Genomic DNA, 12,795 nt, shown 5'->3' on the forward strand with positions numbered 1-12,795 from the left:
GCCTTCAGGCAGAAATAATTTATATTCAGATAAAAAAAAGAGAGAATGTTAATATTGCAAAATGAAGTACTAAAAAGGTTCAAAAAGCCAAAATTTAAAATTGCTTATGAAATTTCTTATGCTTTTGTGTGTGCACATTTTGTGACTTTGCTTTAATTACATAAACAGGTAGTGCCTTTTGCTAAGAGATTCCTGAGTAGAGCCAGAATAAAATTCACCTGTGGCATGGATGGCCCACATGCACCTTCTACATTAATAGAACTTTATATTATCTGTGTTGCAAGTCTGCTAAGCCCACTTAAATAGCAAATCCTCATTGTGCTGTATAATGTAGAAATGAAAAGTACTGCTTTACAATCTGATCTAGAAACAGCTGGTAAGTAAAACAAACCAGTGGGACAACACTTGTGAAGAGTGATAAATTTCTTCCTTACCACCTGTGGAGTGCAGAACTGTTATTGATAACAGTATTGCTGCATTTGAACTATCCGACCTGCCTATTTAATGTTGTTATGTTTCCACCATAAGGTGTATAGCCAATATCTAGAGGTCTCCATATTGTTGTATTCACAAGCACAGGTCCGACACTGGAAGAAAGCAACCTAAAATCGATCCCATTTCTCTCTTCAGGAACAAAAGCAACACAAATTACCAGCTAATAGCTACTCAAGGCCTTTCTGGTTTCATCTATCCTTGTGTCTGTGTTAGAGATTCCTTTTTGTAAGCAACTTCTTCTGGTTTAAAATGACACCCAGATAAGTTTGTGATTTTTTTAATAAAAGATTAGCCTCATAATGTCCTTTCTCTTTATTTTTATAATGGGAATTTTCATAGTGTGGACGAAAAAGAAAAAAGTTACATAGGCATTTATATCTTTAAGTAACTTTTTTCTCACAGAAAGCCTGAGTGCGGTCAAAATATGGCAGTGGTCTAAATGAGAGTCGCAATTCTAGAGATTTAGAGGCTATATATCCTTTGAGGCAGGAACCACCATTTTGTTCTGTGTTTATATAATGCCATTTCCTGTATGCTTCTATAACACTTGTACTTGGTAAGGTTCAGTGTGTGCTGTGATAAATTGAAAGCTATAAGTGAACATGCTGCTGCTTCCTGGCCAGTGCTTAGTTGCTGGCTGGCCAAGCAGCGTGCTGCCCTCTAGAATACATACAGCATTCTGCCTGTCTTTGTGTCTGGAATTTGGATCAATGTCTATCCTCAAGCTACTAATTTTCTAAAAAGTGGTGGGAACTTATTGTCCTATGGACAACTTACCGCTTCTTACCAAATCTGGTTGAAGTTCATTCCAAATCTAGTTGGAGGACAGGATGATCATACGGGCTTGTTTCCTTTGGCGACTAACCTAAAAATGTCTTTTTGTACTGTTCATTGTTTGGAGAGAACATATAGCATGTTTCATTTGATTCTTTTAATTTTTCTTTATATAACAGACCATATCCAGTAGTAACCAAGTATCATGGATTTATCATTATATACCCCCCCCTCACCCCTGGTTGCATATGCCAGATTGCTAACTTTTAAGATTTATTCCTAGTTGTGATTATTTATTCCAAACAACTTTTTTAGAAAAAGGAGTGTAGGAATAGTTCAGACCTGAAAACGTACTCACGTGTCTCCAGACCCTATATCTTTGGCTATGTATACCTGTTGCTAAATTTTGTCTTTAAGTTCATGTAGGGATATATACTGAAAAAGAGTCTCTGCATCAGGGAACTTTAGAGACAGAAAGAAGCTTTCCTTAATGGGACATGGAATTCTGCATATCCAGTTTGACCATTTAAAACACTTCCAGTCATTGATTTTCATCATATCAGCTGAAGCTAACTCTTCTTTGTTATTTTGCACTTACGCTATTTCACAAAGCAATTATATTTTTTGGTTTTTTTCTGGTTGCTTAAGAATTGAATACATAAATTAGCTGGGAAGAACTTGACTGTAGAGCATAATTTAAAATGTTTAAGCAGCAAATTGCTAGGAGATAAAGTCTTCAGGTACAGTGCTTTTCTCTGTCAGTCAGTGGCAGGCAGAAGCAGCCATAAATCCAGATAGATTCTTGGGGAGGACAGATTTAAAAGGTTTATTTAATAATTGAGCTCATCCTCATGCGAGTGCAGAATCTAGTTCCCCGATAAATGATATCTTATTATTATAGGGTTGTTACTGGTATTGAACCAGTAGGTACAGTATTGAGTTGACGTTATAGAAATTAGGTATGTTTTCAGTTCAAATTAGTATACTCTTAAGAAAGTCTGAAAAAAGCTTCTGAACATGAAAGCAAAAAGGGCCTGTTGGGTTCATAAAAATGTTCTTCATAAAAAAATAAGAATAAAAATAATTATAAAACGTGTTGGTAGGCAATGAAGATCTTTTGAATAAGAGAACTCGGAGAATTCTGTAGGATTCTTATTTTCACTTCTGAAAATAAATACTGTGAAAATGAAAAACTTTATTCATGCTTTTCGTTCAGTTGATTTCAATCAAGGTTTAGTATTAAGCACAGGGAAGTAATTATATTCTTTACTCTAGGAAAAAGTAAGCAGGTTTGCCAAATACCTCCTTAATCCTTTCACCGTCACTGCCACTTTCCTAGCCTAATTCTTCAAATGGAGAATCTTTCAGTTCTGATATAACGCCTGGGGACAGGTCCGTATTCTTACTTTGCAATGAGAAGCTCTTAAAAATTTTCACAGCAGTGCAATAGTGCTAATTCTAAACTTTGTAATATGTGTTTTCCTATGCAAAAAACCAAAAATCTTAAATTAGTTTCTGTTCTTAGGTATTTGGTGATTGTAAAATTCATTTTCAAATACGTCATAAAATTACTGAAAAAGTATTGCTGCTGTTTACATTGAACTATAAAAGATATCGTTTCAGAAATATTTTAGAAAAAACACTTTATGTACAGTTGAATATAATGTGTAGCACTCAAGTGAATTGTTTATATACACACTCCTGTAAGAATCATATTCTTTCTTAATGTTTTTGGTATCAGATGGTGCTCTGTTTGCTTTATGTGCATGTTCATAAGACTATGACATTTAACGAAGAGATCTTTTTAAAGTATTGATAGCCATGAGTAAATTACACTATGTTTGATCTGTGTTAAAGATTCAAAGTCCAAGGTCTTTGAATAGAACTTAGAATAAAAACGTAATTAGGTTACATCCCTAAAGTCTGATATATCTTTAAACAAGACTGCAAATGAAACTTTATTAAAACTTCAAATGAATTATTTCTTTGCCTTTTTAAATTCTTTTTCCCTCTTTTCTCTTTCATGTCTATTACTGACATTGCTGCCTGTATTTTACCTGTCTTTTCCAGAGTATTTTAATTATTTACTGCTTAATGAGTAGTACTGAGATGAAGGTTCATTCAAAGCTGCCCGCTCACTAACAGATTTTTTTGCTTCAAAGCTTTGCAAGGTCTTGGACTACTGCAGCTGAACAGGCAGTTGTCATCATAAACTTTCCTGGAGGTACTGTTTCCAGAGGTGCCTTCTCAGTGGGACTGAGAGCTGATGGGGTTGCATGTCCTCAGTCATTACGAATAATCTGTAGAAGTCATAGGTAAAACAAACATTATGAAGCTATTAATAAAAATATATCTTACTCTTCAGAGGACCACAGGATAATTCAAGTTGGAAGGGATCTCAGCAGGTCATTAGTCCAACCTGCTACTTAAAGCGTCCTTCTGAAGTAGATTTTCTGCACAAGAGAACAGCTCCAGTGCTGGAGTGTTGCATCTGATACTAAATTTATTATTGGAAACTGTGAAAAGTAAGGGGAACGAGGTAGAATCTGAGTAAAATGTAATCACTACAAAACAATTATTTAAACTGTGGCAAGCATTTGACATGAGTTAGCAAAAAAAGTAATTTAGTGAATCTAATCTGCTTCAGTGTCACTTTCTGTATTTAAAAGATAATGATCATATTACTCTCTGAGATTAAATAATAATATAACTTGTTTTCATTTGGTTCTATTGAGCTAGAAAACCCCTCGAGCCCTGAAAAACAGAACTGCAAAGCGTATGCCATTCTTCACTATTCATCACTGCATTTTCACCTCCCTCCCCTCTCTGCATTTGGATATCTGCCTGTAAACACTGAAATATTTGTGAAACCTGACGTGTGAGCATCCCACTGAGTGTGGGCCTGCTCTTATTCAGAGCCTGGAGCCTTACATTGTGAGCTTCCCGAATACATTTTGCATCTTAGGTAGCCTTTGCATATAGAAAGCACTTTGATGCTTTACAAACATGAAAGAAGAAGGTTTGAATGCTATCGTGAAGCAAGAATTCCATTCTCTTTAAAATGGGTATGTTGTCATTCAGCTAGTGTTCAACATTGTTTGCAATGTTCTCCTCTAGATTAAAATTAGCATATATCAAAAAGTGTTTGTTTATATATAATCAAAGAAATCAGAAGAAGGCATCTGACAAATGTTGCTTTCATAAAATATGTTAACCTAAAAAGATGAAGGAATTTTAATTGTAAAAGCAAAAGTTTCTGAGTTGGTTCCTTTGAATATGACTGTAAGACAGACAAGTTAGTGGACTTTTCATATGGGACCTGTTCAGTTGTCAGGCTTTTTTTCCTGAAGTTGGACACTGATCTTGGAAGAGTACATTTTTTATTCTAGTTTGCACATGGGCAAAATGCTGCTAAACCAGTTTGTGCAATTACAGTGTTGCAAAGCCTTCAGAGATTCTAGATTCCACCTCAGACCTAAAATTCTGGGAAAACGCTTGAAATGTGAACATTTTTTCCACAGTTAAGCCTAAAGCAAAGGGGAAAATCAGTGATATAACGTAGTTCCGATAGCAAGACAGTAATTACAGGTATGTTTCTAACTTTCACAGTTAAGGGTTACACTTAGTATGAAATCACTCTTTGATTTATTATTGTCTTTCATGTATGTCCATATGTTATATTTTGTATCACTTCTTGTAAAGTATATGTGAGGTCTGTGTGCATACAGTTTTGGGGGAAATCATGTAATTGACACCAGATTTTCTTTGTAGAGTTACTCTGATTAGTTGCAGTCAGTCTAGAGAGTAGCTGTATGTCTCTTAGAGAAAATCTGAGAGACTTTATGTAGAGCCAGAAGCAACTTAAGAAGGCCTGGAGCTAACCCAGAATTTTGAGGGTACAGTGGCTCATGCAGTAACTGGAAGAAAGGCAAGAGGAGGATATCTGTTCCAGTCTCCCCTGCAACAGTGCCTGTTCCTCCTGTACTTACTCTTCGTGCTTTCTTGTGAGAACAAGACTTTCCACAGCAGTTCCTTTTCTGGTAATGTGCTCTTCAGTTAATTACAGGGTTGTTTTTTTCTCTTGCTGGTCCACAATAAACTATCCCCAAAGCAGCTGTCATTTCAGCTGCCTGTGGGAAACCCTTCCTTCTTTCCAGTTCAGTAGTGTTGGCAGCAGCAGGGGAAGGGATTAGAGAGCAGACGGGCAAGCAACCAGAGAAACTAGTATTATCCCAAACTTGTGAGGTGTCTCTTAAAGAACCCTTTAAGCAACATCTCTTTAAATAATTTTTAATATCATAATGATGATGCAATATAACATACTGTGAACAGTCCTACTGTGGGTGCTAAAATATGCACTGCCCTCTAGGTTTGTACAGGTATACTTTGAGTATTTGAGCTTTAAGGCAAGTAATTTAGGTCCTCAGAGGACAAACAAAACTATATAGGAATCCAGCGAGCATTAGATCTTATAGTTATGTTTTTGGAGAACAGATGCTTGCTTAAGTAATGTCAGCAGAAATAATATCATTCTCTAAACTGCAATACTAAAGATTAGCCTAGCAGTTCTTGACCCAGACAAGGGAGCACAAAATACCATCTTTTTGCAGTGTGGTCTCAGTCCACCAATGCCATATCTCAGGTTGTGCGACACTCAACTTTCCTTTTATCTCCTTACTTCTCCTTCATGTCCTCAAGCACTTCTCAGGCATGCTTTCAGTTGACCTTGAGCAGCTTAGTCGCTAGGGAGAGATCTACTGGTGTATTGTCAAATTGGGGAAGTTGTCAGAATACCCCATGATGAGCCAGCATGTTCATTACGATGTTTTTATGAATTGTTTATGCCATTTTGCTAAAACTCCCTGTGGAATCTTTCTGAAAAATGTTATCAGCTCCTGTATAGTAAATGAAAATAACTTTTTATCCTTTATCTTAAAAATACTCACCTTGATTGCGTTTTAGAGGAATCTTGTACAGTTACAGAACTGCAAAATTTTATCTTAAATCTCTTCGACAATTTTTGTCTTTCTTCTGCAGATGGCACATAAACTCAGGTTCTTGCATCTGAGATCAGTCACAGTGACTTCTGTACAACTCACTTTACCTCAGGAGTCCAGGGTGGTTCAACTATTTACTGAATGTGAGCCTTGTTTTATGATTCTTGTGAGCTTTTTGTTCCACCTCCCAACACATCTCTGTTAAAGACTTATAACAACCTCTGTAGATGGTGGCTCACATTGGAAACTGTGACAGATTCTTAACTATTTCAGCATGAATAGTGCTACCATAATTATCGTAACTGAACGTAGGAAACTAGAAATAATATAAGTAGTTCAAGCAGTTAACTGAAATGTAAGCCTATATCTTTTAAAATAGCAAAAAAGAAAAAAGTTATTACTGCCATTAACCGTTGCTTCAAACAGATTTTATGTCCACGTTGTACAATGAAATAACTGATTACAAAGGATGTCCTAGTTCTAGGTTAAAATATACCATAATATACATAAAGCTTTATTGTTTCTTTAGGTGGTTGTTTTTGTTGTTTTAATCTAAAGTGGCATATTTTCTAAAGTCCTCAACAACTGTTTACAATTTAGAATTAAATGTGCTTTCTGCTTATACTAGTGCTGCTGAAGAAATGTACCTAACAGACCTGTCACTTTTTTGTGCAATTGTTTCTGTGGCATTGTTTTCATTGGTAAATGTACGAGCTGATAGAAAAGGAAATCATTAGGTGCTCTCAGTATTGCTGAGGCATGGAGCTAGGACAGGTCAGTCACTGCGTTTTGCAGATTGTGACATTTTAAATTACCTGTACACTACTGGAAGCAATCTGTGGACCTAATTAACATCTCACCCAATTAATGTCCAGACTGTATATAGAGAATTCTAGATAGTTTTGCACTGCCTTTATTTATTAAATACCACATTATTCAAATTTGCTATCTTTAATTTCAGTATTGAAAACTTCAGATTTGTGTGCTGTTTTCTTAAGTGGGAGTAACTTCTTTTTTTTTTTTTCTCCTTCAAGTAATCAATGCACTGCTGAATGAGTTCATTTTAATGCACTCAATCATGCCTCTAATGTTTGTAGCTTACGGGCGCAAGCATCAGTAATGCAGGAATGTTATATGGCTTTAGTTTGGACCATTTCATAAAATATTCATGGAATCAAAAATGTGCATCAAAATAACGGCTGGGAGAATTACATTTATGTGCCTGCTTTTATGGCAGCTTCACATTTAAACCCATTTGTGTTAATATCTAGTCAATCTTTCTACTTAAAAAAAAAAAAAGCAAAATAGTAGTCTCCATATATACCCCTTTTGGTTTGATATCTATTTTGATATAACAAATGTATACTTTTGGGGTGGGTTTTAGGAAGGGGAATTATAAAGGAAGTTTTAGATAATGTAAAAACGTTTCTCTCCAGTCTTTACAAAATTACATTGAGTTCTTTTGCTTGAATGAATAGATTTATTTTTTTGACTTCTAAGTAACTCAGTGAAAACTGTAGCACAAATCTTTGTGCATACATATGTAGTTGCTATGAAAATAAGAGTAATTTCTAAAATTTGATACTGTTAGTGGCAGAGTAATGTCTTATATAATTGTTTAAAACTGATTCTTTGTCACAATATAATTTTGGGAGTAATGTTCACCTCCCATATTTAAGATTAAACTACTGCTGATAGGGTTTCTTTTGTTACGCCCTGAGCTACATTAAACTATAACATTTTAGTAGTGGTAGTATATATGTTGTAGAGAGTTGCGTTTCTGTTTTTTTTGATTCCTTTCTATAAACAGGGAAGAGATATCAGAGATTCTCCAACTCCATTTGGTATACACTGAGCTAATTTCTGCATGGCAGTGGGAGAAGAAATATGCGATTACTGTTAATGTTGCCAACTGAAAATAGCTATACTGCTTTGTGTAACATTTTGCAAATTTTTCAAATATGGATTTCCTAGAAATACCTTCTAGATTTTCTCTTTGAATTCCTAGAGATATAAAAGATACATTTCTACAAACTATTCCAAGTTATTTTCCTACTCATTGTTTTTCCTCTCATTTTGTCTTTTTTTTTCTCTTCTTTTCTTTCAGTTGATAATAAAAGTAATTTAAAACTTTGCCTTGTCGCTGCTCAGGTGAGATAAAAATACTCTTACTCTCAGAAATGTTCTGTAATTGGCTTATTACATTCTTTCAACATTTTTCAGGACTTTCACACAGCGTCTACCTGTGTCTGCGTCTAACCGTTGCGGTAGTTCAGTGTTTAAAAATTGGAATGCACTGGCCAGATCAATTCCAACTGAACCAACTCATGACAGTGAATAAACTTGCCACCCCCCTAAAAACTTTGTTTTTCCACAACATTTGAGGTTCACGTAAACATTGTGGATTAAAGAAATAGGCTGATATGTCATTTGCCAGTGAGAACAAGGGATTTCAGATTATTTTGATGGAGGAATGAATTCCAAAATCTAAAATGTTTTACCTTCCATGAAATTGAGAGGTCTCCAAATAGCTAGTATTACTTGAGTCTTCAGTAAGCAAATTCCCAGCCATGTAAGGGCTTTCAGGTCAGGAATTCAATCTCTCCCTCATTTAGGAAACTAGCAGGTATTTTATTTTTTTGCTCAGCATCTTCTTTTTGGTATTTCTGTGAGCAGATTGTATTACTTCTTACTTCATAATCTTTCTTGGTAGTTCAGTGAAGCAAAATGTAATTTAGTTCCATTTGAATACTACCAAAAAGATTATATTGCTTTTGTATTTTGGAGCTTGATGTAGATGGATTGTTTCTAAAGAGGTTTCACGGAGATCTGGCAAAAAGGATGTCAGGTCACAGCTCTTATGGTTAGGTCAACTCTTGAGAACTATGGGGTACGTGGAATATATGAGTTCAATTTCTAGTCTGACAGAAATTTTCTCAAGGGGATACTGCAAGTGAGGAAGCAGGGGTAAGAATTACCATACCTGATAGTTCTAACAATCTAAACAATAGTTCTGAAGGTTGCATGTATTATTTACCTAAATGATGTATCCCATTAAGAGATTATGTTACAGAGTCTTAGGAGAAACTCAGATACTGTGTTCAGCTTCAAATTATGTATCCAGGTGATACCATTCATTTGTTTGCTGCTTCCCAGTCTTAGTAGTTTTTGAGTTACACGTGAATCCAACTCTATTATTCTAAAGAATCCATTACACATGTAATGAAACTAGATCACTTGAATGTATGGCAATATCCTTTCAAAAGGACAATCAGTTGATTAATAAACTTTGGGGAGAATTTCAAGGAGGAGTCTGTATGTGCTTATGAGTATCCAAGTGGATAAAATGCTAGATCTAGCTACTAACATTAAATTTCAACTCAGCTTTACATCATTTGTCACAAAGCCAACACCAGCTTCTTCAATTAATATCTTAAATCTGCGTTTAGCCACTTGGATAACTGGAATTCTGTTGACTTCTGAGTTAGACTTGCCCTAAGAAGTTAGCTGGACTGTATAGGCAGAAACCCAAATTCAAATTGGAAGCTGCTTTAGAATCGACAAAAGTTTTCATCTGAGTTTAGCAAGTCTACATCTCTATTTCCTGTTACATGTACTGTCAGTGAATCCTTAAACAGCTTGTACTGGTCATGAGAATTTCACTTTGGATTTCTGTTTGTACAGTCTGATGTCAAGTATGTGATATTTTGGAAAAAAATAGATCTTTTCCTGTCTGTTTACAGGATCTGATAGCTACTCTGGCAATAAGATTTTTTCCAATGTTTTGGGCCATGTCTCTGATACCTGTCCCTAGCTAGAGTGGAACTGAATAAAGCTTGCTGTCTCCCCTTTCACCTGGCACTTCACTCTTCAGCACTTTTTGTTGTGTCCTCTGGGACTCTTAATGAATCCTAGGTTGTAGAGCCTTAAAATGGTTTGTCTGTGAAACTCATTTAATTAGTTGCTTCTTTGAAAAAGAAGTTTCTTGTGCTTGTCAATTTCAGTTGAACTCATTTTAATCATCAAAGAAGCCTAATATGAAAATAAATTTAATTCTAATAAAGATAAGAGTTATGTTTTGTATTGCAAAGTTGAAAGCATGGTTATAAAAGGGTAACACGCAAAAGACAAATCTAAATTAAGTTAATAAGACAAATCTGTCATAGCTGTTCTGCTGCCTCTAGGTTGGCTGGAGGCCTGGGGAACTAGCCCCGTTTTTCTCTGAGAATGCTTAGAGAAGGTCCTTCTCCAAGCTTCTCTCCCTTCCTTTCCCACAATTGGGAACAACTTTTCTCCTTCCTGGTTCTTTTCGTAATTTGAGTGCAGCACTGTAAAAACAGTCTGCAGAATAGTAATTGTTCCTTATAAGTCATGTTTCAAAGAGGTGTAAACTGCAAACACATCTAAACAAACTTAGTTTATGGTTTGTTTCAGCTTTTAATAGAAATAGCAATTGTTATATTGACGATCTATGGGACAAGATTCCTGCATCACACACACACATTCACAGTTCCCCCCCCCGCTATAGAACATTCTTTGTAAAGCAAGGTACTGTGACCAGAATGCTTTTTTTTGTATGTAAATGGTCTCACCTCACCTGCCTCCCAGCAGTTTTTCTGTACCCATTATGTGTAAGGAAAAGCTTTTCTGTTCTTTCAAGGGGCTTTGAATTTCCGTTGTCCAGAAAGCATGGAAATCTCCTAGATTGCATGTATACCAGAGAGAAATCTAGCTGAAGGTAGAGGGGAGGGAGGAACTACTTGCATGTTGAAATGAATTGAACTTGTATATTCAAACTTTCCTTTGTCTGCCTTAAAGATGTTTGAGTAACTTAGATTTGAAAACCTTAAAGTGTATTATTTCAGGCTCAATAACTAATCTATTAGTGGCTAATGCTCTTCCAGTAAACTTACTACATAAACTCACCAGACTTGGCCTAGTAACAACTGTTGAATAAATTACCTTGCATAATAATTCTTTTTTCATCAATTAATTTATTTGAATAAAGATTGATTATTTTTTTCCCCCCACAGTTTTTATACCTCTATTTTCCACATTTCAAATCTTTCAGCACAGGTTTTCATTATGGAAAAAGAAACTTGAGGAACAGTTTGAATTGTGATTATTCATGCATAGATGTGATTTTGAAATGAGATCCACAAAGGCTATGTTCATGAATCTATAATAGATGTATTTTCTAGAAAATTCTGACTTTGCATCCTTGGGATCGCACACCCCCAACATTGTGAATCTACAAAGGAAAGCTAATTCAAAATGTGATCAGTTTAAATTACAACATTACTGGTAATTGTGAGATTTGGCAGTATTTTTCAGTGATCTGTAAGCTATATGTTGAAGATTCTTGAAAAATCTGTGAAATGATTGGCTGCAACTTACTTTCTAAAGAGAAAATTATTATAGACTAAAAACTTTTAAAAATTTTCTTGATTACACTGATTGTAATTACAAATTACATTTTTCAGGTCATGTCATGAAAGCTGCTGAGCATTATGAAGCATTTTATCAACTAACAGAGGGTTCAACATGGAAGGATGAGACAGGCCATACTTACAATTCACTGGCATGTGAGCATCTCTGGAGAATTTATACATTACTAGCAGACAAAATGCTAGAAAATAAAGAACACCAACAGGCCATCAAAACGCTAATAAAAGCTTTAAAAATGGCAAAAGAAGGTAGGTGGAAAATAACACTTTCGCATTCCTTTATTTGATGTGCATGCCATGATTTTCCCAAGAGTGAGGTAGAAATTGTCAAGTGTTTGACTGGGTGATTATTTCCTATGAAATTCAAAGACAAATGCTATCAATACTCTTCCAGATCTCACTAAAGCAGAAATGCCTTCTTGCTGACAACAAAGAATTTTTTTAGATTCCTGAAAGCTTTATCTCCAAAAAAACAACCTTGTGGTAATAATAGTATAAAACAGTGAACCCATAATCAGAAAGTGAGGTCACTGATGGAAGCTCAGCTCACTGATTTTGATTGGCTAGTCACTGTTGATCTGGCAATTTTTGAATGATATTATCTGCTGGATCACTACCTTTTCACTTCTACATAGTTATTTCGTACTTGCAAAAAACAGTTTTCTATCATAAGTGAACAAGATTTCTTCTGTATATCTTAATACATGTAAACACTTTGAAACCTAAAATAAAAAAAATGGCAGAATAGCAGAATAGCTGATGTAGGAAGAGAGATCATCAGGGTCAGCTAAAGCAGGCTCCCCAGGACTACATCCAGTCAAGTTTTTAGTATCTCCACGGGTAGAGACTCCATAACCATTCTGGAAAACATTTTCCACTGTTCAAACACCCTCCCAATAAATAAGTATTTTGTTCAGTTCAGACGAAATTTGCCATTGTGCCCACTGCCTTCTGTTCTGTCACTGAGCACCACTGAGAAGAGCCTGGCTCCCTCTTCTTTACAGCCTCACATCAGAAATCTGTACACATTGATGAAATCCCTGCTGAGCCTTTTCTTCTGTGGTCTGAACAGTCCCAGCTCC

At 35.6% G+C, this 12,795-nt stretch overlaps 1 protein-coding gene across 1 annotated transcript in view; it reads left to right on the forward strand.

Annotated features, from left to right (window-relative positions):
* TTC29 (tetratricopeptide repeat domain 29) overlaps nucleotides 1-11,962 on the forward strand; it is a gene marked incomplete at its 3' end in the record, with an annotated part of 116,773 nt that extends 104,811 nt beyond the window's left edge. The window contains exon 6 of the mRNA XM_009327513.1: nucleotides 11,750-11,962. Coding sequence (XP_009325788.1) covers nucleotides 11,750-11,962 — 213 coding nt within the window. The remainder of the gene's footprint in view (nucleotides 1-11,749) is intronic.
* Nucleotides 11,963-12,795: the final 833 nt, after the last annotated feature.

Source organism: Pygoscelis adeliae, unplaced genomic scaffold, assembly GCF_000699105.1.
Source record: "Pygoscelis adeliae isolate BGI_AS28 unplaced genomic scaffold, ASM69910v1 Scaffold157, whole genome shotgun sequence".
Taxonomy (NCBI): domain Eukaryota; kingdom Metazoa; phylum Chordata; class Aves; order Sphenisciformes; family Spheniscidae; genus Pygoscelis; species Pygoscelis adeliae.